The 23,485-nt window shown below is 36.5% G+C and overlaps 1 protein-coding gene across 1 annotated transcript in view; it reads right to left on the bottom strand.

Moving 5' to 3' along the window:
- Positions 1-2,026: 2,026 nt before the first annotated feature.
- The window catches only part of ERP44 (endoplasmic reticulum protein 44), a gene marked incomplete at its 5' end in the record, with an annotated part of 36,076 nt that continues 14,617 nt past the window's right edge, over positions 2,027-23,485 (bottom strand). The window contains 4 exons of the mRNA XM_008580519.1: positions 2,027-2,259; positions 4,203-4,305; positions 15,731-15,872; positions 19,058-19,169. Of these exons, the coding sequence (XP_008578741.1) occupies positions 2,158-2,259; positions 4,203-4,305; positions 15,731-15,872; positions 19,058-19,169 (459 nt within the window). The remainder of the gene's footprint in view (positions 2,260-4,202; positions 4,306-15,730; positions 15,873-19,057; positions 19,170-23,485) is intronic.

Raw genomic sequence — 23,485 nt, 5'->3', positions numbered from 1 at the left:
GGCCGAGCCCCACAGGGATACAAAAATTACCAAGGTCACTTTGTTTCTCATCCATTCAAAAAACATTTGATGATGACTACTAAGTGTCCAGAAATGCCAGGCACTAGATATAGTGACATAAAATTCAGATCCTTGTCCTCAGTGGCTTCACAGTCTTGAGAAGACAATGATAGTGGCAAGGTTACAGCCTAAGTCCCAATATGCATGAATGCTAAATAATGCATCCTCAAATCCACTCACTTTTTAAATAGCCAATCTCTCATCTTAGATCACACTGAACATGTGGTCCTTGAGACTTTTTTCATAACTACTCTCTCTGCAACCTAATACTTGAGTGATATCGTTTGTTTATTATTTTTTCACACCCAATTACAGGACTGCAAATTTATTCCAGTTAATTGCATGTGCTATGTTTGGTGTTAGCTTGCTGAATGTCTGTGAATTTTCATACTGACCCTCTCAGATTTGGTCCATGCTCTGACCTGAAGATCACAACTCTGACTTCATTCAAATTATTGATTAGAAGCAATGAGAGAACAGACCTAAGTCCCAACCTCTAGAAAGCTCTGCTCTACTTTTCTAGTCACAATCTGGTAAAATATACTAAACATGCCCTTTATCACCTTATTAACACTTATTATTCTGAATAAAATTATGGAAACTATGGATAAATCATGCATAACTAAGAACTGTTGGCTGATTTTTTTAAAAATAACAATCATTAAATATCCATCATAAATATTCATTTTATTTTAAAAGAACTGGAAGGTGTTACATATATTACATACTACATATTAATGGCACATGTCAGCCTTTTAAGCTTAAAAATAATCTTTCCCCAAACTGGGACTGATTTATACTCCAAGTATAAAATGACCCTTGGCCTATAGCACCAACCCAGGCCCAGAGGAAAGCCAATTTTGAACCTGTCTGTCCTCTGGCATTGGGCTTCCTGATATGACACTGAGGGTCTTTTCCCTCTGGTTTTATTCCCTGCTGTATTGAGGCCTGGCACAGGGACCCATCTGACTATATACTGAAGGCCTGGAAAATCAGAGACCTAGAGGTGGTACGGTCCTCTAACAATTTTACAATGGGAAAAAAATGAAATACATATGTTCTTGAATGAAATACATATGTACTTATTATCTTTGTTTTTCACTTATTCAACTATATAACAAGATTCTACAAGACAGAAGGAGGTTAGAATTATTGAAATACAACTTCTCTGCTGGTTTTTCTCTCTGGAAAGTGAAGTCTCATGATAAGAAGGAGCTTTAAAAGTCATCTAATTCAATACTGGTAACCTGCTCCACTGGTATCTCCCTTTCCCAGCTTTAGGTATGATTCATTCAAAGTTTTAAATTCTATCCATATATCACTTTTTTTGACAAACACATAGAAATTTAATACTTTTTGTTTTCTTTTCCTTAATTCATAAGGACAATTCCTACCAAATGTTCTGTCTGGGTTTCCTACTCTCCATAATATGTTTAAGTTATACATTAAGAATCCAAAAAATACCACTATGGAATTTTCATAAGCAATATCCAACCAATCAGTAAAACACAGTACACAGTGTGAAAATTTTAATTTATTCCCCTCCCAAGTATCCAGAATATATATCCCCTTAGCTTTGGGAAATGTGATACTTAAAATACTAACAACTGATCATATGAAAAGAAAAAAAAAGAAAAGCATATACTACACAGGAAATATCCCTAAGTCCTCCCTATCCTAGTAGTGGAAATGTGATACTTAAAATACTAACAATTGATCATATGAAAAGAAAAAAAAAAGAAAAGCATATACTACACAGGAAATATCCCTAAGTCCTCCCTATCCTAGTAGTGCAAGTTAATGGTATGTTTCTGGAAATGTTACCTTTCACTTGATTTATAAAAACTTTACAGAACAGATTTAAAGCAAAGATAGGCCTCTGATTTTTATTTTTTAACCCCAGCAGATTTTTAAAAAGAGGCTATATTAAATGACAATGCATTTTGAGTCAGGGGGAGAAAAAAAATAAAAACCCAAAACTTCTTTCAGTTTATTCAAAATAAAAATACACATAGAATTATGAAAATATAGGTTTACTATTTTCACCACGTAAATCGATGCTGCTGTTGAAAAGCCTGCAAATTGTTTTTCAAGTTTTTAAAGCTCATCTCGATCCCTCAATAAAGTATACCTATATTCGCTGGGTGCTAATTTCTGGAAGGAGCTCTCAGGTGGACTGCTTGCTACATCTTGGACTTGCTACAAAAGAAAAAAATAAAACATTTTTATACCAATATATTTTATGGAGTTACAATATTTTAATGTATTAAATGAATGACAGTTGCCCTATAGCTATTTGCTTATTAATCAATAAAAGACAGCAACTGTGTGCCAAAGACAAAGAGTTAAATTTGATATCTTACTTTCCTCATTTCAAATGTCCTTACTCTGATTTTCAGGGCAGGGCAGCCACAGAGCCATTAACTATGACCCTGCTGATGTCTGCTGAGGTGTGGTGAAAGGAAACAAAATACTTGATACCTGAGTAATTTCCTAGAATATTCTGTTGAGGCAGCACAATCCTAAATTGGCCCAAATCCTTCCCACTTACAAATGACTGCTAAGAGAATTAAAGGCACATACTCTGTAGATATAACTTACATTATCAATTACCTGGATGCCAGAAATTATTAAAATTTAGTTGAAATAAGAAGGAAAACAAACACTTCAGTACTGAAATTAATTTCTGTGGTATTTTACTTGTGTACCAACAGTACACAAAAATACACACTGACTGTAAGAGTGATATCTAAGAATTTTAAAGAAAAGGCATCTTTTTAGTCTATCCTTATCTTCACACTGTGAGCTCCTCAAGAGCAGGCCTGACATCATTTTAATATCCCCTGTAGTTAACCTAGGCACACAGTGTATATATAATATACTATACAGAATGGCACATTCCCATTATAACAGGAAACAATATGTCTACAAACTTACCATGACTTTGTCATGCTCCTCTTTCCCAATAAATTTTATTTTTTTGCTGAGATATGTTTGGATTAAGCTGAAATTAAATTACTATAAAACGAACATTTATTTGGTGCCTACTGTGTATTAGTACACAAAAATGCATAAATAAAATACAAGTTCACTGTCTAATGGAGAAATGTGAAAGAAACAGATCAGGATAATACAATAATGGTAAACTACATCTTTTCCTAATCTGATAAAATACTAAGCAGGCCTTCTATTCTGAGGAAAATAATCACCTTTGGGTTATTGCCAACAAGTTTGCCTCTTTCTATAGTTGCTTAATTATCAAAGAAAAATCTGACCTCATTTTTCAAGGAAAAAAGCATGTCATCAGATTCCCAAAGGAATTAATGACTCTGAACCTAATCTGACAAAGTAAAAAATATTCAGTTATTATTTTCCTTTTATAAATGGAGGTTCTTTGGGCGAAACAGTGGGTTTAAGTTCTGGGCATGTGAAATAGGAAGGTTTTTGCATATATTATCTTCCCTTCTCAGTATCATGATAATAGATACAATATAAATCATAATGCATCAAAATGCAAATTTAGGGCTGTTTAGTAAAGCAGAAATATAGAAATTACTTGTAACAGAAGTTACAAAGTAGAAATAGTAAAATTCTCAAGTAAAAAAAATATATATATATGAAAAAGCAAATATAAAATTTTGACAAATAATTGTCAAGCATTCTAAATCTCAAATGAGAAAGCTATATTGAGCCATAAGTTTTGAGCATAATGAATACTTATTCGTGAAGGCTCACAGAATAGTTTAGCAAGAATAACAATTACTTTCTAGGAAGGCTTGCGACAATTAATGAAATCCTCTGATTTCTTCACTGATCTATCTGCTTCTAATTCCTACTTCCTACTTCTATTTGAAGCCAACTGTATTTAACCCTAGCCATATTCCACAGAGGTCATACTCAGGCCATCTTAGTTTATATGATCAAGAAACTATACTGTAATATTCTTGCAACTATTCTGAAGGCCTAAAATTTTAAAAATTAACTAAAAAACAGCATAATTTGTCTATTTTCTAGATTCCATTTAGAATTTCTTTACAAAGATATCCAGGAGCTGAAACTCAAGTCTATGCAAGAGTTTCTTCAGATCCTCTTTGAGGCTAACTGAAAAAGAAAGAGTCCCCAGCGAAAAACAAGAGTCCTACCTCTCCTGGGGCTATATCGGTTGGGTCTGGTCCATGATGGAATTCTCTATGCAGTTTTCCAGAATGTAAGTCAAATACAAATTGCTTGAGTTTTCCAGGAATTCTAAAACCAAAGTCAAATTAAAATTTAGCTTAAACTGCTAAAATGCACTTACCTTTATTTTACCAACTTCACAATATTAAAACAATTTTTTTGTAAATTTTGCTTATGATCCCAGCATCCTACCATAACTATTACAGGCCAGGTATGTGGCAAACATTTTACACAGTTGTAATCATGGTATCTAGATACTCAATTTTGTGTTCTAATTCTTGAACTGGTTTCATAGAAAATTTTCTATGCTTACCATTTTAACAGATGCATTGTAGTCTGTCAGTATGCTGAACCCAAACTTATTTAACAATCCTTTATTGCAGGGCATTTATATATTTCCCTTAATTACATATGTGGATGCTTTTAAGAGTTTGTGGAAAAATACTATTGAAAGATAATATGAATCTTTCCATTAACTTTTTCAAGTACCCTTTTATATGTAAATAAGAAACCTTATGTTCTACAAAATCACACAAAAAACAACAGGGCTCATGGGAAAATTTAGTGTTACGGAGTAACCACTTAAAACTTTGCAACTTTGCAACCAGAGCACTACTAAGAAGTATAACAAAACTACTTGCACCAATCAATCTCCACCAGCATTTGAACCTAGTGTCAGTCGGGTGAACCTCTACAGCTTTAACCTGGAGTCCTTTTTCGAGATGCAGGTCCTTAGGTGCATTTACTGATAGTAAGAACCAGTTTCACCAAATTAATCTGAACCAAGGTGTAGCCTTTTCATGTTTTTTTAAATAACCTCAGGGGGAAATGTCTTCACAACTTCAACCACATGGGCAGCTTCATTGGTAGATTAATTATGAAAAGCAAAGCACTTCGCAAGTCCATTAAACCAACTTTTATTTACACTAAAGAAAGGCTCTTCCTTAAGATTTTCAGTTGTTTTGTCTCAATGGTCTTCATATACCTTTAGGGCATTCTCTTTAACTGAAAAAGCTTACTCTGTTGGCTTCAAAACATTCTGAGAAAAATGATCCATGAACCAGCACAACTCCACTTTCTATGGACACTATTCCCTTAATTACCAATCATGTATGAGCAGATCTGCAGCACAGAGACATGCACTGTAGCAGAATGGACTATACTTAGCTCAGCAGATTTATATATCAGGCTTTTTTCTTTGTAATTATTTCCTTAAGTTGTATCCAATAAAGTAGGATTACTGGGTTAAAGAATAAGAACTTTTGACAAAGTGTGGGCAAATTACACCTACAAAACATCAGTCAATTATTGCTATTTGTCTACCTATTTACTCTCTGAAGTCTTGTCAGCACATTTGTCTTTTCTTAAATTAAAATTTTGTTTTGCTAATTTGATAAGTAAAAGATACCTGCATTTTAATTTCCATTTCCTCAGAAATTAAGCATTTTCTTTCCATTGCTTATTTTAATTTATTTTTTTGCTCATAAGAATTATCTGCCTTCTACTGAGATCCTGGAACTTTAAAAAATTCATTATATTTTTCAAATAGAAACCCCTTTGTTTTTCATATTTGTAACAAGAATTAAAATCCAGGTCCACACACACTTTAATTCCTTGGGTAGAAGTGACTGACTTTTTAAATCATTATTTTTTGGTAGCAAAGAATAGCTGGCTTGTGTTCATTTGTAACAAGAATTAAAATCCAGGTCCACACATACTTTAATTCCTTGAGTAGAAGTGACTGACTTTTTAAATCATTATTTTTTGGTAGCAAAGAATAGCTGGCTTGTGTTAATATTACCAGTTTCTTTTTCTTTTTATCCTCTCCTGTGGTCCTGGAAGTGCTGTTTCTTCCTTTCAATAACTCCCACTGAGATGTACCAACCAATAACTTCACTGTACACCCATTTTGGCTCCCCACTAGGTCCAATGCAACAGAGACCAGCAGGTGCCAAATGCACAGTTTACAAATACAAATGACTGTCAGGTAGCTGTATTGACAGAATGCTTCTGAAAGGTTCTCTGGTGCTGAAGTAATTGCACATGCACCAGAGATAAACACTGAGAGGAGATCAATTTAAATTTAATCTGACATCATCTACTGTCACCCACAGCAAAGTGCTAAAATATATCCACTCAATCCATAGAATTGCAAATGGTCTATAATGTTTAAGATAAAGCCCCTGCCAGTTTATAAGATTCAAAGATTATCACAACTAATACAGCTTCTACTTGTCAAGAAATAATTTATGTATGATTAAATCTTAAATGTGACAAATTCATAGATAACACTCAAGATTTTTTTCTAACTTTTTTTTCCTTGTCAGCAGATGAGAGAAAGAATTGTAAGCAAAAGGCAAACACGAGATAGGATGAATCTGAATTGATGTGGTAGAAAAACAGATTACAAAAGAGCTCTTATCTAGCTTGTGGCCAGAAACCATCCATGATTATTAAGACATAACAATCAGGGAATCAACAGTAAATTGTCAAGAAAACAGACAACATGGTAATCTTCTAAAAAGGAAAATAAATGGACCCTTGCCATAATAAATAAAATTATATTTTCACATTTTAGGGTACAATTTTTCTAATTGGAAACCTACACATTTCTCTCCCATCCTCCAAACACTTACTTTTTTTGTTTGTTTACAATTGTTTATTTTTTTAATTTTTAAAATTTTTTTTCCTTTTTGTCTTTTTTCATGACCGGCAATGGATCGCAACCCTCAGTGTCGCGCCCGGTTATTTTTTTATTTTTTTTATTTTTTTTTTCCTTTTTGTCTTTACCTTTGCCCGGCAATGGATCGCAACCCTCAGTGTCGCGCCCGGTTATTTTTTTATTTTTTTTATTTTTTTTTTCCTTTTTGTCTTTTTTCGTGACCGGCAACGGATCGCAACCCTCAGTGTCGTGCCCGTACCAGACCGGGACCGGCAATGGGATCGCAACCCTCGGTGTTGCACCCGCACCTCGCTCAGCCAGTGAGCGGCCAGTCTGTATGTGGGATCCGAACCCTCGGCGGGAGCGCCGTCGTGCTCCCAAGCGGCGCACTGTAGCAGTGCGCCACCGGGCCGGCCCAATTCTTTATTTTTATGTGAGGCAAAATTTAGACACAGTGAAACCACAAATGTTAAGTGTATGAACAAGCTTTGACAAATGCATACAAAAAAGTATTTTTTTTATTATTTTTTAAAATTTATGCACAGTAGAATTCACTTTTTTAGGCTTAAGTTCTATAAGTTTTTACATATGCAACATAGTGTCTTGTTCCACCTCCACAACAAGGTACAGAACAATTCCCACATCCTTCTCCCCTTTCCTGTTACCTCTGACAACCACTGATCTGTTCTCTATTCCTACAATGTCATATACATGCAATAATATGATATGTAAATATGAGAATGGCTTTTTCACTTAGCATACTGCATTTGCTAGATTCATCCATTTTGTTGCATGTATAAAAATATTTGTTCCTTATTGCTGAATAGTATTCCACTGAGTGGATATACAACAATAGTTTATCCATTCACCTGTTCAAAGACATTTGGGTTCTTTCCAGATTTGGGTGATTATGAACAATGCTACTATAAACATATGGGCACAGGTTTTTGTGTGGACTTTATTTCTCTAGAACAAATACTAGGTCATATGTTAGGTGTACATTAAACTTTTAAAGAAACTGCAGAACTGTCTTCTAAAGTGCCTGTATCATTTTGCAATCCCATCAGCAATGCATGAGAATTCCAGTTGCTCCACATCCACATGAACACCTGGTATTATTAGTATTTTATTTTTGGCATTCTAAAAGATGTGTAATGGCATGTCATTGCGATTTTAATTTGCATTTCTCTAATGACCAATGATGTTGAGCACCTTTCTCATGTGCTTATTTGCCACCTATATCTCTTCTTTACAATTTATTTTTTTATCTCTTCCTTACATTCTAATAGTACCCTTCACAGAAAATGTTTTTAATTTCATGATGAATTTATCAACTTTTTCTTTTATGGTTAGTGTTCTTCATCCTCTAAGAGTTTACTTCCAAGAGGTTTCTAGTTTTACCTTTTATAATTAGTCCTATGAGCAATTATAAGTTAATTTTTCATAGGAGGAAATTCCTTTTTGGTATGAGGATGTTCAGTTGTTGGTCCAGCAGTATTTGCTGAAAGACTATCCTTTCTCCATTTAATTGCCCTTGCACCTTTAAAAAAAAAACAATCATCGTATTTGTATGTCTATTTCTAGACTCTCCATAGCTTTACATATGTATTTTTTCACCAATACTACATTGTCTTAGTTACTTTAGATTTATATTATGTCTTAAAAATCAGGTAGTGTGAGTCCTCCAACTTTGCTTTTTTTCAAAACTGTTTTGGCTATTCTAGTTTACCTTTGCATATCAATTTTAGAATAACCTTATCTACATATATATCTACAATAAATCTAGGTGAGATTTTGACTGGGATTGCAATAAATCTATAGGTCAATTTGGAGACAATAGACATTTTAACTCTATTGAGTATTCTGATCCATAAACACAGTATGTTTTCTCATTTATTCTGGTCTTTTTGATTTCTCTCATCAGCATTTTATAGAACTCAGCATACAGATCATGCATATATTTTGTTAGACTGACACCTAAGTAGTTCTTTTTTTTTTTTTCCTTTGGAGTTATTATAAATATAACTTTAAAAAATATTAGGTTTCCAATTGTTCATTGTTATATTTTGTTAGACTGACACCTAAGTAGTTCTTTTTTTTATTTCCTTTGGAGTTATTATAAATATAACTTTAAAAAATATTAGGTTTCCAATTGTTCATTGTTAGTGTACAGAAATACAAGTGATGTTTTTTTAAGTTAACCTTGTATCCTACTAAAATCATTTGTTAGTTCTAGGAGCCTTTTAATAAATTCATTAGTAATTTCTATATAAACAATAATGTCATCTACAAAGAAAGTTTTCTTTCTTTCTTTGCAGACTGCATGCATCTTATTTATTTTCTTGTATTACTGTACTCATACTTGCTAGGACTTCCAGTAATACTGAAGTGGTGAGAAAGAACATTTTTGCCTCATTCTCTATCTCAAGGGAAAAAGCATTCAGTTCCTCACCATTACACATGATATTAACTGTAGGTTCCTTATTGTCTTTTATAAGTTTGAGGAAAGAGGCTGAATAGTATTCCATTCTGTATATATACCACAGTTTCTTCATCTATTCAACTGTTGATGGGCACTTAGGTTGATTCTGATTATCATGAATAGTGCTGCAATGAACACGGGCATGCAGATCTCTTCAACATACTAATTTCATATCCTTTGGATATATACCCAGTAGTGAAATTGCTGGATCATAGGGTAATTATATTTTTAATTTCTTGAGAAAACTCCATACTGTTTTCCATAATGGCTGTACTAATTTACATTCCCACCAACAGTGTGCAGCGTTCCCCTTTCTCCACATCCTTACCAGCACTTGTTATCTATGGGATGTTTTTGATAACAGCCCTTCTAACAGGTGTGAGGTGGTATCTCCTGGTTTCGACTTCCATTCCTCTGATGATTAGTGATATCAAGCATTATTTTCATGTACCTGTTTGCCACTTGTAAATCTTCTTTTGAGAAATGTGTATTCAGATCCTTTGCCCATTTTTTAATTGGGTTGTTTTCTTACTATTGAGTTGTTTGAGTTCCTTATATATTTCGGATATTAACCATTTATCAGATATATGGCTTGTAAATATTTCCCCCCACTTCTGTAGGTTGTCTCTTCACACCATAGATTGTTTCCTTTGCTGTGAAAGTTTTTAGTTTATGCAATCTCATTTGTCTATTTTTGCTTTTGTTGCCTATGCAACAGGTCATATCCAAAAAAAACTGTTGCCCAGACCAATATCATGGAGCTTTCCCTCTGTTTTCTTCCAGGTGTTTTACTGTTCCAGGTCTTACGTTTAAGTCTTTAATCCATTTTGAGTTTACATTTGTATATGGTGTGAGATGAAAGTCTAATTATATTCTTCTGCATGTATATATCCAGTTTTCCCCCATATTACCCAGCACCATTCATTGAAGAGACTGTCCTTTCCCCATCGTGTGTTCTTGGCAACTTTGCTGAAAATCAATTCACCATAAATGCATGGATTTATTTCTGGGCTCTCTACTGGCATTTTGTGGAGGATTTTTCATCTATGTTCTTCAAGGGTATTACCCTGTAATTTCCTTTTCTTGTAGTGTTCTTGTCTGGCTTTTGGAGCCAAGGTAATGCTAGCCTTATAAAGTTAGCTGGGAAATGTTCCATCTTCAATTTTTTGGTAGAATTCTTTAAATGAATGTTAGAGTTTAGCAGAGAATCTATCAGGTCCTGGGTTTTGCTTTGATGGGGAACCTTTGATTATTGATTCAATCTCCTTATTCATTATTGGTCTGTTTAGATTTTCTATTTCTTCATGACTCAAGCTTGGTAGGTTGTATGTATCTAGAAATTTGTCCATTTCTTCTAGGATATCAATTCGTTAGCATATATTGCTCACAGCAGTCTCTTATCCTTTGTATTTCTGTGGTATCAATTGTAATGTTTCCTCTTTCATTTGAGTTTTTTCTCCTTTTTTCTTAGTCTAGCTAAAGGTTTTTCAATTTTACCTTTTCAAAAAACCAACTCTTAAGCTTCACTGATTTTTTTATTGTTTTTGTAGTCTCTATTTTATTTATTTCTGCTCTGATCTTTACTATTTCCATCATTCTTTTGACTTTGGGTTTAGTTTGCTCTTCTTTTTCCAGTTTCTTAAGAAGTAATGTTACTTGAGATCTTTCTTCTCTTTTTGTTATAGGTGTTTACTGCTATAAAATTCCTTCTTAGAAATGCTTTTCCTGCTTCCTACAAGTCTGGTATGTTGTGTTTTCATTTTCATTTTTCTCGAGATATTTTAAAATTTTCCTTTTAATTTCTTATTTGACCCACTGGTTGTTCAAGAACCTATTTTATTTCCACGTATTTGTCATTTTTCCAATTTTCCTACTGTTATTGATTTGTTTCATATCATTGTGATTAGAAAATGATACCTGATTTGATTTCAATCTTCTTAAATTTTTTAAGACTTATTTTGTGACCTAAAATATGACCTATCTTGGAGAATGTTCTATGTGAGCTTGAGAAGAATGTGTATTCTACTTCTGTTGGATGGAATGTTCTGTATATTGTCTATTGGACCCATTTGGTCTAAAGTATAGTTTAAGTTTGATGTTTCCTCATTGATTTCTATCTAGATGATATGTCCATAGCTGAATGTGGTATAATGGAGCCCCCTACTATTATTGTATTACAGTCTATCTCTCCCTTCAGATCTATTAATATTTGCTTTATATATTTAAGTACTCCAATATCAGACGCATGTATATTTATAGTTATATATCCTCTAGCTGAATTGATCCCTTCATCATTACATAATGACCTTTGTCTCATTTTACAGTTTTTGACTTACTTTCTTTTTTATCTCATCAAAGTATAGCTACTCCTGCTCTCTCTTGGTTTCCACTTGTATAGAATATTGTTTCCCATCCCTTCACTTGCAATCTATGTGTGTCTTTACAGGTTAAATGAGTCTCTTGTAGGCAGCATATAGTTAGCTTTTGTTTTTAATCCATTCAGTCACTCTATGTCTCTTGATTGGAGAATTCAATCCATTTACACTCAAGGCAATTACTGATAGGTAAAAACTTACTACTGCCATTTTGTTGATTGTTTTCTGGTTGTTTTGAGTTGATCCTTTGTTCCTTTTTTCCTCTCTTGCTATCCTGCTTTGTGATTAGGTGATTTTTCTCTAGTGGTGTGCTTTGATTCCTTACTTTTTATCTTTTGTGTATCTACCATAGGTTTTTGCTTTGTGGTTACCATGAGGTTTACATAAGACATCTTATGGTCATAACAGGATATTTTAGCTGACAACAACTTCACTTTTATCACATTAAAAAAATACACTTGTACTCCACCCCCCACACTTTAAATTTCTGATGTCACAATTTACATCTTTTTATATTGTGTATCCCTTAACAATTTATTGTAGCTATTATTTTTAATAGTTTTGACTTTTAACCTTCATACTAAAAATAATTGATTTACACACTGCCATTACAGTATTAGAGTATTCTGAATATGACAATGTACTTACTTTTACCAATGAGTTTTATACTTTGTGTTGCTCATTTGGGTCTTTTTATTTCTGCTCAAAGAACTCCCTTTAGAATACCTTGTAAGACAGGTCTTGTGGTGATGAACTCCTTTAGCTTTTGTTTGTCTGTGAAAGTCTTTCTCTCTCCTTCATTTCTGAAGGACAGCTTTGCCAGGTAAAGTATTCTGATTGGCAGGTTTTTTTCCTTCAGCATTTTGAAAATATCATCTCGCTCTCTCCTGGCCTACGTGGTCTCTGCTGAAAAATCTGCTGCTAGCTGTATTAGAACTCCCTTATACTTGTATGCTACTTGTTTCTTTTCTCTTGCTGCTTCCTGAATCCTCTTTGTCCTTGATTTTTGACAGTTTGATTATAATATGTCTTGGTATGTCTTGTTTGGATTGAATCTGATTGGAGAACTTTGACCTTCCTGTATTTGGATATTTATGTCTTTCCCAGATTTAGAAAGTTTTCAGCTATTACTTCTTTAAATAAGCTTTCTACTCCTTTGTCTCTCTCTCTTCCTTCTCTAACTACTACAATTCAACTATTTGCTATTTTGATGCTGTCCCATAAATACCATAAGCTTTCTTCATTACTTTTCATTCTTTTTTTCTTTTCTGATTGTATATCTTCAATTAAACTGCCCCAGTACTGGGGGCAGTCCAGAGCCTGAGGCCACTGGAGTCTGGATGGGCCTGGAGACCTTCTGTCAGGCATGCCTGAAGCCTAGGGTTTCAAGTTCCAGACTGGCACGAGGGTGGGCCTGGAGACTCAGTCCACGAGTGCCAGCCTGGAGTCTGGGGCCATGGGGTCCCTCCTGGTGCTGGGTTTTACTGGGGCAAGCCTGGTGTTACAGTCTGAGGCAAAATCTGGTGCTTACTTCCTTCTCCTTCCCCCATATAAAGGGGATCTCTGTCTATACTGCACTGCCTGAAGTTGGGGGAGGGGTGGGGTAGGTAATATAAAACTGTCCCTCCTACCCTTTTCAATGCATCTTTTCTTATTTCTTTGTAACACCTGTGTAATCTCTCACCTGCTTTCCTTAGCTCTTGGGAAGGTACTTTAGTGTGTGGATAGTGTTAGAATTGATATTTCTATGTTGGGAGGAGCACTGGAAAGTCCTATTCTTCCTTCTTGCTGATGTCCTTTGAGATTAATTTCTATAATCAATTCTTCCGAGTTACTGAACAGTCTTCTAGATTCCACTGCGACCCCCTCTAATTTATTCCCCAAATTGCAACTAGAGTTATCTTTTTTATTTTTTTTTTAAAAGATGACCAGTAGGGCCGGCCCGGTGGCACACTGGAGAGTGTGCTGCCCAGCGCTCCCGCCAAGGGTTCAGATCCCATGTGGAGACCGGTTCCCGCTCACTGGTTGAGCGCGAAAAGATGACCAGTAGGGCCGGCCCGGTGGCACACTGGAGAGTGTGCTGCCCAGCGCTCCCGCCGAGGGTTCAGATCCCATGTGGAGACCGGTTCCCGCTCACTGGTTGAGCGCGGTGCGGGTGCAACACTGAGGGTTGCGATCCCGTTGACGGTCCCCGGTGCGGGCGCGACACCAAGGGTTGCGATCCCGTTACCGGTCAGTAAAAAAGACAAAAAGGAAAAAAAAAAAAAAAGATGACCAGTAAGGGAATCTTAACCCTTGACTTGGTGCTGTCAGCACCACACTCTACCAAGTGAGCGAACTGGCCATCCCTATATAGGAATCTGAACCTGCAGCCTTGGTGTTATCAGCACCACACTCTTCCGAGTGAGCCACGGGCCGACCCTAGCTAGAGTGATCTTTAAAAAAAAAAATCTGATTATGTCACTCCCCTGATTAAAACCCTTCAATGATTCTTTATGGTTTTCAGGATAAAGTCAAAATTCCTTAACACAGAACATGAGGGCTTTTGTGAGCTATGTCCGACTAAATTCTCTTGACCTCATCCCTCAGCATTCCCCCTTCCACTGATAAACAAGCCAAGAGCCCTTGAACTTGTTGCTGCCAATGTCCCCTTTCTCTAAGCTCTGTCTCCTTCTCACCTCCAGGGTAAACTTCTACAGAACTTTAGGACTTACCCTAGGTATCAACATCTCCAGAAATCATGGATCAGATACCCCTCTGTTGATCTCTGTCAGAGCGCTTATCCCATCATAAAACAAAATTGCCTATTAACCTGCTCGTCTCTTTCCTCTACTTGGTTGAGTTCTCTGAGAGCCTAGTAAACTTTAAACCCTTGGTTCCTAGCACAATGACTGTCATATAGAAGACCTAGCTAAATACTTGAATTAATAGGTTAAATGGTATCATTTTGAGCATAGGTAAAATAAAAACAACTAAGATTTGTTACTACTTTACAGTTTATAACACAGCCATCATCTCTCATTAATTTTCATAACAATCCCAATAGGTAGGTGGTACCATCAACCATATTTTATATATGAAAAAACAAGAACAGAGAAGTTAAGTGATTTGCCCAAGGCATTACTCAAATGTAGGCCTCTTACATAGTTTTAGGACTGAGACTCTTCTATCAAACAATCATAGCTCTCCTGAAATATTCAGAAGTGAGTAAGGTAGTTTATTCTGCAACAGAACTTCAAATCATCCTCTAACTGTGCAATTTAATCTTTTAAAATAAAAAGGGTATTTACATAAATTTGAAAAAGAAAAAGAAAAAACTGAATACCTGTATTGCTTAAATTTTTCACATATTTAAAAAACTCCATTTCTAATCATTGTACTTAACATCTCAGAAAGCTGAAAAAAATTCAATATCTGTTGTAGTTACAAGGTTTATATGTTTATTAATACATAAATATCTGAGAATAGAGTCAGAAAGTTTACCTATTCTTGAAAAGGTTCATTGCTGTATGCCATCAGAAATGCCTAGTAATGGCAAAATTCTGGGTCATAAATATCAGTAATGTTCTTGCTAGACACAGTCAGAAATGAAAGCAATATTAACAATTTTCTCTAACCTGACCTAGGATTATAAAATCTATTTTCCTTGATGTGCTGACAAAGACCAAATTCAGTGCAGAGCTAATTTCTCATAGGATACAAATTTTCTTTTATGGATTAATTCCCAAGCATTAGTCACCAATCTCAATCACCTAATGATGGCATTTCTATAGGAGAATATCATAATTATCACAGTCAATTCTACCACACTCTATGGTGAAAAAAGTAGGATTCACACCAACATCTTCTATTCAATTAACAAAATTACTGTTCTAACACAGGATTATTTTAAAAAATTCAAACAACTGTTTTAAGTTCATTTTTGAGACATATCAATAATCTTTAAAAAAAAAAAAAAAAAAACCGAATACTTACAATACATCCTTGAAGTCTCCAAACACATACATATGCCTAAAACTGTCAATGGCTATTACAGGGCAATCCGCTGGAGTCTTCTGTATGTGCAAAAGAGGATGTCTAAATTTGTCACAATCAGCATGTAAAAAGTTTATTGTACCTTTAAAAGAAATGGAATTTTGAGAGGTAGATTAGAATTTTCTTGATTGTTTTCTCACAGGATAGTATAAAAAGTGACATACTAAAAAAAAACCAAACAAAAAACCCCACGAAATTCTTTAGAGTAATATAGATCAGAAAAACTAAAACCTAAATATTATAACACTTTTTTTTTTCCTTTTTGTCTTTTTTCGTGTCCGGCAACAGATCGCAACCCTCAGTGTCGCACCCGTACCAGACCGGGACCGGCAACGGGATCGCAACCCTCGGTGTTGCTCCCACTCCTCGCTCAGCCAGTGAGCGGGAACCGGTCTGTATGTGGGATCCAACCGTCGGCGGGAGCGCCACCGCGCTCCCAAGCGGCGCACTGTAGCAATGCGCCACCGGGCCGGCCCTAACACTTTTAAAAAGAGGTAGAATTTTAGTTCTTAGGGCAGAGAGTATAATTTCCTAAGAAATTATGTGAACTCAACCCAAAGTCAAATGCTATAGTGAATTTTTTATTTTCCTTAAACGGGCAATCGTCAGCTCTGGAGATTACCCAAGTTCTGAGTAGCAAATTCCCAAAACTGATACATGAGTTGTTCTTATAGGACCATCTTCATTCCAACCCCTTCCAACACCTACTGGTTGACTTTTTTTTTTTTTAAAGCTGACAAAAGCTTGTTTTATTTGAATGGTTGATCTATGTAGTCACTGAGGCCACTATGTACAAACGATAGGAGGGGAGCATTTTTTCTTGGTCTCTTCCTCCTTGGACAAAATCTTGATGTCTCCTTTTCTTGGCATGGAGGCACTCTTCACAGTGCTTGTGTGCTTCCTTGTTCTTAGACCTGTGGGCCTCACCCTGGTCAATTAGGAGCTTCATGCAAGCCTTGTCTGCCTTCAGCTTGTGGATGTGTTCAATGAGAATCTGCTTGTTTTTGAACACGTTCCCCTTCACCTTTAGGTACAGGCTGTGATACACATGGGGCCGTCGATGTTCTTAGATTCACGATATCTTCTAAGCAGCTGGTGCAGAATCTCCATGCTCCTCATCCAGGTTACCCTCTCCAGCATTCGCACATTGGCTGTACCCTCTCGCTTACCTAGGCCCATATGCCTGCCTTCCCTGCGAGCCAAGGTGTTTTTCTGGCATCAAGCCCGGGAATGGACAGTTACAGACTTGCAGATAATAAACCCATTTGTATTAGTCTGTTTATGTTGCTTATAACACATGACCAGGCTGCAAATTTTTTAATTTTTTACACTCTGCTTCCCTTTTAAATTCTGGCTTTATGCCTTTACCGCCATAACTCAGCATAGGGTGTTACAAGTAGCCATGCAGCTTCCTTAATGCTTTGCTGCTTAGAAATTCCTTCCACCAAATGCTCTGGTTCACAACTCCTAAGTTCCAACTTCCACAAAGTCCTAGGGCATAAACACAACGCAGCCAAGTTCCTTACCAGTTCACAGCAAGGGTGACCTTTGCCCCAATTTCCAATAAACTCCTGCTGATTTCTGAGACCTCCTAGAATGGCCTTTACAGTCCATATTTCTATCAGTATTCTGCTCACCACCACGTAACCAGTTCTAAGACATTACAAACTTTCCCTCGTCTTTTTGTCTTCGTCTGAGACCTCCAAACTCCTCCAACCTTTGCCTAACACCCAGTTCCAAAGCTGCTTCCACATTTTCAAGCATTTGTTATAAGCAACACCCCACATCTCTGGCACCAATTTTCTGTATTAATCCATTTATGTTGCTAATAACAAAATACCTGAAACTGGGTGATTTATAAAGAAAAACGACATTTATTGCTTACAGTTTCTGAGGCTGGGAAGTCCAAAGTCCATCTGGTGGTGGTGACAGTGACCCAGGGGTCTCATATTGCAAGATGGTGGAAGCAGAGAGAGCAGAGAGAAACAGACTCTCCTCTTCTTTTAAAGTCCTCAGAACCACGCCCCTCGCCACCATTTTTAATCCATTCCCTACAGCATGGTCCTACAATCCAGTCACCTCTTCAAGTCTCCACCTTTCAATTACCATAATAGGATTTCCCACCCTTTTAACAGTCACAGTGGGGGCTAAGTTTCTAATACACAAAACTTGAGGACACAATTCAAGCTTCAGGGAGTTTTGGGGGGACATAACTCAACCCACTACACCATCTTTGATCAGCTTCCGGATCTGCTGACGGGAATTGGCATTCGCAGTTTTATTGTTCTCACTGGGGTCCAACCAGACCTTTTTGCCACAGTAATAGACACTGGAGGCAGCCTCTTCCGAAGCCTGAGCGTACTCATGGCTGTGGCCATAGCAGAGAAAGGAAAGAACCTGCTGGTTGACTTTTAATCTAATGCAACCCCCAAAATATTTACTAAGTAACTAAAATGGGCAGTTACATTACAATGCCTTTATTTTGTTTGACTTTCTTCCCTAACTACAGAGGGGAAGCTGGTGATCCCTCAAATTACATTTAGATGCTTTAGAGAAATCCAAAAGCAACTTCTCAACTTTCTCTCATTTACAAATAAGTGTGAATCAGACTATGAAAACTTTCTCAGCAATATATCTGTGAATTTCTATTGGAAAGATGCTTTAGAGAAATCCAAAAGCAACTTCTCAACTTTCTCTCATTTACAACTAAGTGTGAATCAGACTATGAAAACTTTCTCAGCAATATATCTGTGAATTTCTATTGGAAAGGGGGCCAGACAAGCATCAGGGTGCTGGAAAAAAGTGCCCAAAACTAATGTTGTTCATCTATGACCCTACTTTTCATATTACTTGGTTGTTCTCTCTAAAATAGTCATGGTATAGAAAAAAACAAAAAAGAAAACACCACTTTATATTATCTTTCTACTAATGCCTTCTCACCCCATTTTTTAAAAATTTTATTAACATTATCTTTTTACATTCTATAATGTTGCAGAGCAGTTGGGAGGGAGGGGGAGAGGGGAAGGAAATGTGACGGAAGGAGGAAGGCGGAGGGGCAGGATTGAGACCTGTGGTAACCCCCTCATTCCCACAGAGGAGACGGTCACTCCCATATTTAGATGTAAATGTTAAAATAACTTTGCGTTAAGTTTTTAAGCCAAATATGTTTATGTGGATATAAATGTAACAGGAGAGGGGAGAGGGAGAAAGAGAAAAAAACAGAAAGAAAGAAAGAAAAGATGAAAATAAACACCTTAATCTGTCTACCTTTTTCACTTATTAACTGCCGGGCTACTTCATTCTGGAATATTTCTAAACTTTCTGTATCCTCTTTCATGTGGAAGAGTATGAGAAAAGGCAGTCCTTCTTCTGTCAATTCCTGTAGAGAGAAGCATTCAATGAGAACTATCAGGCATCTCCATTCGGTCCTAGCTATTTTCTTGGCAGGAACAATTCTGAACCCAACCCATTGAACAAAATAGTTGCAACATCCCAGGAAAAAAAAAAAGTCCAATGGTGTAAATAAACATAAGCCTTGATGGAAGAATCAATTCACTCTCCTCCTCACCCCAAGTACCCAGGCACTCAGAGGACCCACATGCCCTGCTCTGCTGCAGGAACTGATCTGCCTTAAGAAAGCCACTGGGCTGTACTGTTAGCTGGTATTAGATATGAGGCTTCAGGGTACAGCCAGCTGAACTCATGACATTTAAAGCTGACCAAAGAAGGAACTATGCTGGTTCTTTATCAAGGTGTTACTTTTAGAATAGGGTAACCATTATCAGTAGTTTCATTCTTCACAGGTAACAATGAAAACTGAGTGTACCAGCAGTAAAGAAATCTGATTTGCAAATTTATGCTTATTCTAAGGTTTATTGAAAAACCATTCCACTTACATATGAGAACTACCTAAAGCCAAAAAGTGTTTTATTCAGGGTAAAACAAAATAACCCCATAACACAGCCAGTTTTCAACCAATTCAACCAATACAATTTAACAACACTACTAACAAATACCTGCCCCATATGTATTTTTATATACCTTTGTATATGTGTATACACACACACACACACACACACAAGCACCTTGAAAATTATAAAGTGCTAATAACACTTTTATGATTGTTATTGGAGTATAAGACAAGGAAATGTGATGGGAAGACAGAATATTCTAATCACTTATTCTTCCTAACAAATGCTAAATTCTTTTTCTTTTTTTTTTTCCCCTTTTTGTCTTTTTTCGTGACCGGCAACGGATCGCAACCCTCAGTGTCGCGCCCGCACCAGACCGGGACCGGCAACGGGATCGCAACCCTTGGCGCTGCGCCCGCACCTTGCTCAGCCAGTGAGCGGCCGGTCTGCATGTGGTATCCGAACCCTCGGTGGGAGCGCCGCTGCGCTCCCAAGCAGCGCACTGTAGCAGTGCGCCACCGGGCCAGCCAAATGCTAAATTCTTACACATAAAAAGTCCAGAAAGGACTTCATAACAAATTTATTTCCATCAACTATCCTTTTGAGGATCTTTCTATTATAATTTAGGAACTGCCTTAGCAATAAGCACAAATGTCTTTTATTAAAAAAAAAAACATATCTGAGACCTATCTTATAGGATGAAAGTTTCCTTCTGGTTCCTATGTCCACGTTTAAGCCTATTTTATTTCACTTGTATACAGGATAAATTATTAAGCTTCTTGTCACATTTATATTTCATTTAAATTGATATTTAATTCATATACCACAAAATTCACCATTTCTAAGTGTACAATTTGGTGTTTTTTATTAAATTCACAAGGTTGTACAAACATCATCACTATTTCCAGAACATTTTCACTCCAATAAGAAACCCCATACCCCATTAGCAGTCACTCCTCATCTTCCCTCCCCCAGCCCCTGGCATCACATTAATCCTTTAGTACGCTCATTTAAAATTTCTTCTTCCTCATCTTTTATCTCTTGGGCTCACATTTTTTCTTCCCCCAACCCAATAACTGATGCTACTCCCCGGGTTTCTGTCTTTGGACTACTCAGCTCTGGCCTGTCAACCTCATCTAGTTCAACAATTTCAATCACCACCTCTAACTAGTCCCTTATCTGTGTCTATAAGCCCAGATCTAGCGCAGAATCCAAGCCTACATTTCCAACTGCCTGCTTAATATCTCCATTTCAAAGTCTAAACAATACCTTAAACACTCAAAATTAATGCACTGTCCCCTCCTTTCAAGCCTCATCCTCCAACTTCCCCATTTCCTTTAGTACTTCTTAGGACTGAAATGCCTCTTCTCAAAAGCCATCCCTGATTCCACCCCATCTCTGTTCGAAGGTGGAAATGAATTCTGTCTTCTAAACTTCAAGAATATTTTGTCAGTGACACTCATGTGGCATGGGGCATGTCTTTTCGTTACATTGTCTGCACATGTGAAATACTGGACTGAAAAACCCCTTGAAGACAGATAATCTTATTTCACTTCTCTTTTGCTCACAGATTTTTTTTTTTTAAAGATGACCGGTAAGGGGATCTTAACCCTTGACTTGCTGTTGTCAGCACCACACTCACCCAGTGAGCTAACCAGCCATCCCTATATGGGATCCAAACCCGTGGCCTTGGTGTTATCAGCACCACACTCTCCCAAGTGAGCCATGGGCCGGCCCGCTCACAGATTTTTTTATACAATAACGTGCAATCAACAAACAACAATCAATGAAGAAACAAATGTTGAATAAATACCAATTGGGATAGAAGACTCAACAGTCACCTCTGAGGAAATTTAAGAACTAGAAAATTAAGTAAAAGCAAATATAACATTACTTTATTAGACTCAACAAAGGTATGGATGAATATACAATTATTAGGAGAGCAATAATAAACAGATGAGTAGTTTAAAACTACCAACTAGTTTACTAAAGTCAAACATTAACAATAGCTGTTAAATTATGCTGCTCAGGCTTCCAAGTTCATCTGTGTCCACACCAGCATACTCTTTACTAAGAAAGTATTAAAAGATTCAGGAGAAAGATATCAAGACAACCAGATTTAGAGGAAACAAATCTTTCCCCATAGTTTACGTGATTTCTGAGTAGTTGGTTACAACATTTAATAAATCTTAAGAATTATTAAACAGGTTGACTACCTTGGGTGGGGGGTTGGGGGGCACTGTTTGTTTAAGTTTTTCCAGTTCTATACCTTTGAAACCTGTTTTTAAAGCTATCCGTGCAAGAATTGCCAAAGTAGGTGAATAATCATATCAAATTATTAAATCTTTCCAAGCCTTTGAGGACTAAGTGAGCTAATGTAATAAAAGACGTAAGTAATTCAGCTAAACATACACCTGAGGCCTAAAGAATTGAGAAAAGAATCAGGGACATTTATTTGATAAACTATAACCAGAAAAAGTCTAATCTAACCTCTTTTTCAAAATCAAGTATAAGATCAAAGTGGAAAAGATTAAGAATAATAATTCAAATAGAAAAAAAACAAATATTTTTTAAAAGTTTACTTCTTAAAGTTTTCTTTAAGGGACCTTAAACATTCTGTATTACAATTATTTATATTTAACTATTCTATTAATAAATGCTGTTCAAATTTTTTTTTTCTTACAAAGCCGTGAATATGAATGTGCATAAAAAAGCAGAGGGAGCTTAATTAACATCACAGTCCCTTTCAGGCTTCTTGAAATATACAGCTATGGCACATCACTGACACACTGTGGCCAAACACTCAAATTGTAGGAGCAGTATTTTGAATTCTGTGAAGTGCACCTACTTAACAGTTCACATTGTTGTGCTATTAATGATAGCATTTAGGAGACAAGATTAGATTATGTGTCATAGATCCAATATGTATAAGGCATTAAAAAGAGAATAGATCAGGCCGGCCTGGTGGCGCACTGCTACAGTACGCCGCTTGGGAGCGTGGTGGCGCTCCCGCCGAGAGTTCGGATCCCACATACAGACCGGTTCCCGCTCACTGGCTGAGCGAGGTGCGGGTGCAGCACCGAGGTTTGCGATCCCGTTGCCGGTCCGGTACGGGCGTGACACTGAGGGTTGTGATCCGTTGCCGGACACAAAAAAAGACAAAAAAGGGAAAAAAAAAAAGAGAGAGAATAGAAAATTGAGTCCACTGCACAGAGAAGGTTAAATTCATGAAAAGTTATGTTTATACTTGTGAAAATTTATTCTTTAACAATAAATTTTTTTGCAATAAAAAGTTTTTGGTTTTTTTTTAGTATTTTATTTTGTCAATATACAATGTGGTTGATTATTGTGGCCAATTACCGAAACCTCCCTCCCACCTCCCTCTCCCCCCTCCCTCCCAACAATGTCCTTTCTGTATGCTTCTCGTATCAATGTCAAGGAATTGTAACTGTTATGTCTTCTTCCCCCCCGACCCCGGTTTTTTTGTTTATTTATTTATTTATTTTTAGCTCCCACAAATAAGTGAGAACATATGATATTTCTCTTTCTCTGCCTGACTTATTTCATTTAATATAATTCTCTCTAGGTCCATCCATGTCGTTGCAAATGGCAGTATTTCATTCTTTTTAATAGCAGAGTAGTATTCCATTGTGTAGAGATATACCACATTTTCTGTATCCACTCTTCATGGACATTTGGGCTGATTCCAACTCTTAGCTATCATAAAGAGTGCTGCGATGAACATTGGGGAACAGGTATACCTTTGACTTGATGACTTCCATTC

Source organism: Galeopterus variegatus, unplaced genomic scaffold (genome assembly GCF_000696425.1).
Source record: "Galeopterus variegatus unplaced genomic scaffold, G_variegatus-3.0.2 Scaffold2116, whole genome shotgun sequence".
NCBI lineage: Eukaryota > Metazoa > Chordata > Mammalia > Dermoptera > Cynocephalidae > Galeopterus > Galeopterus variegatus.
Note: the sequence above shows the minus strand (reverse complement) of the source record. Positions and strands in the feature narration are given on the sequence as shown.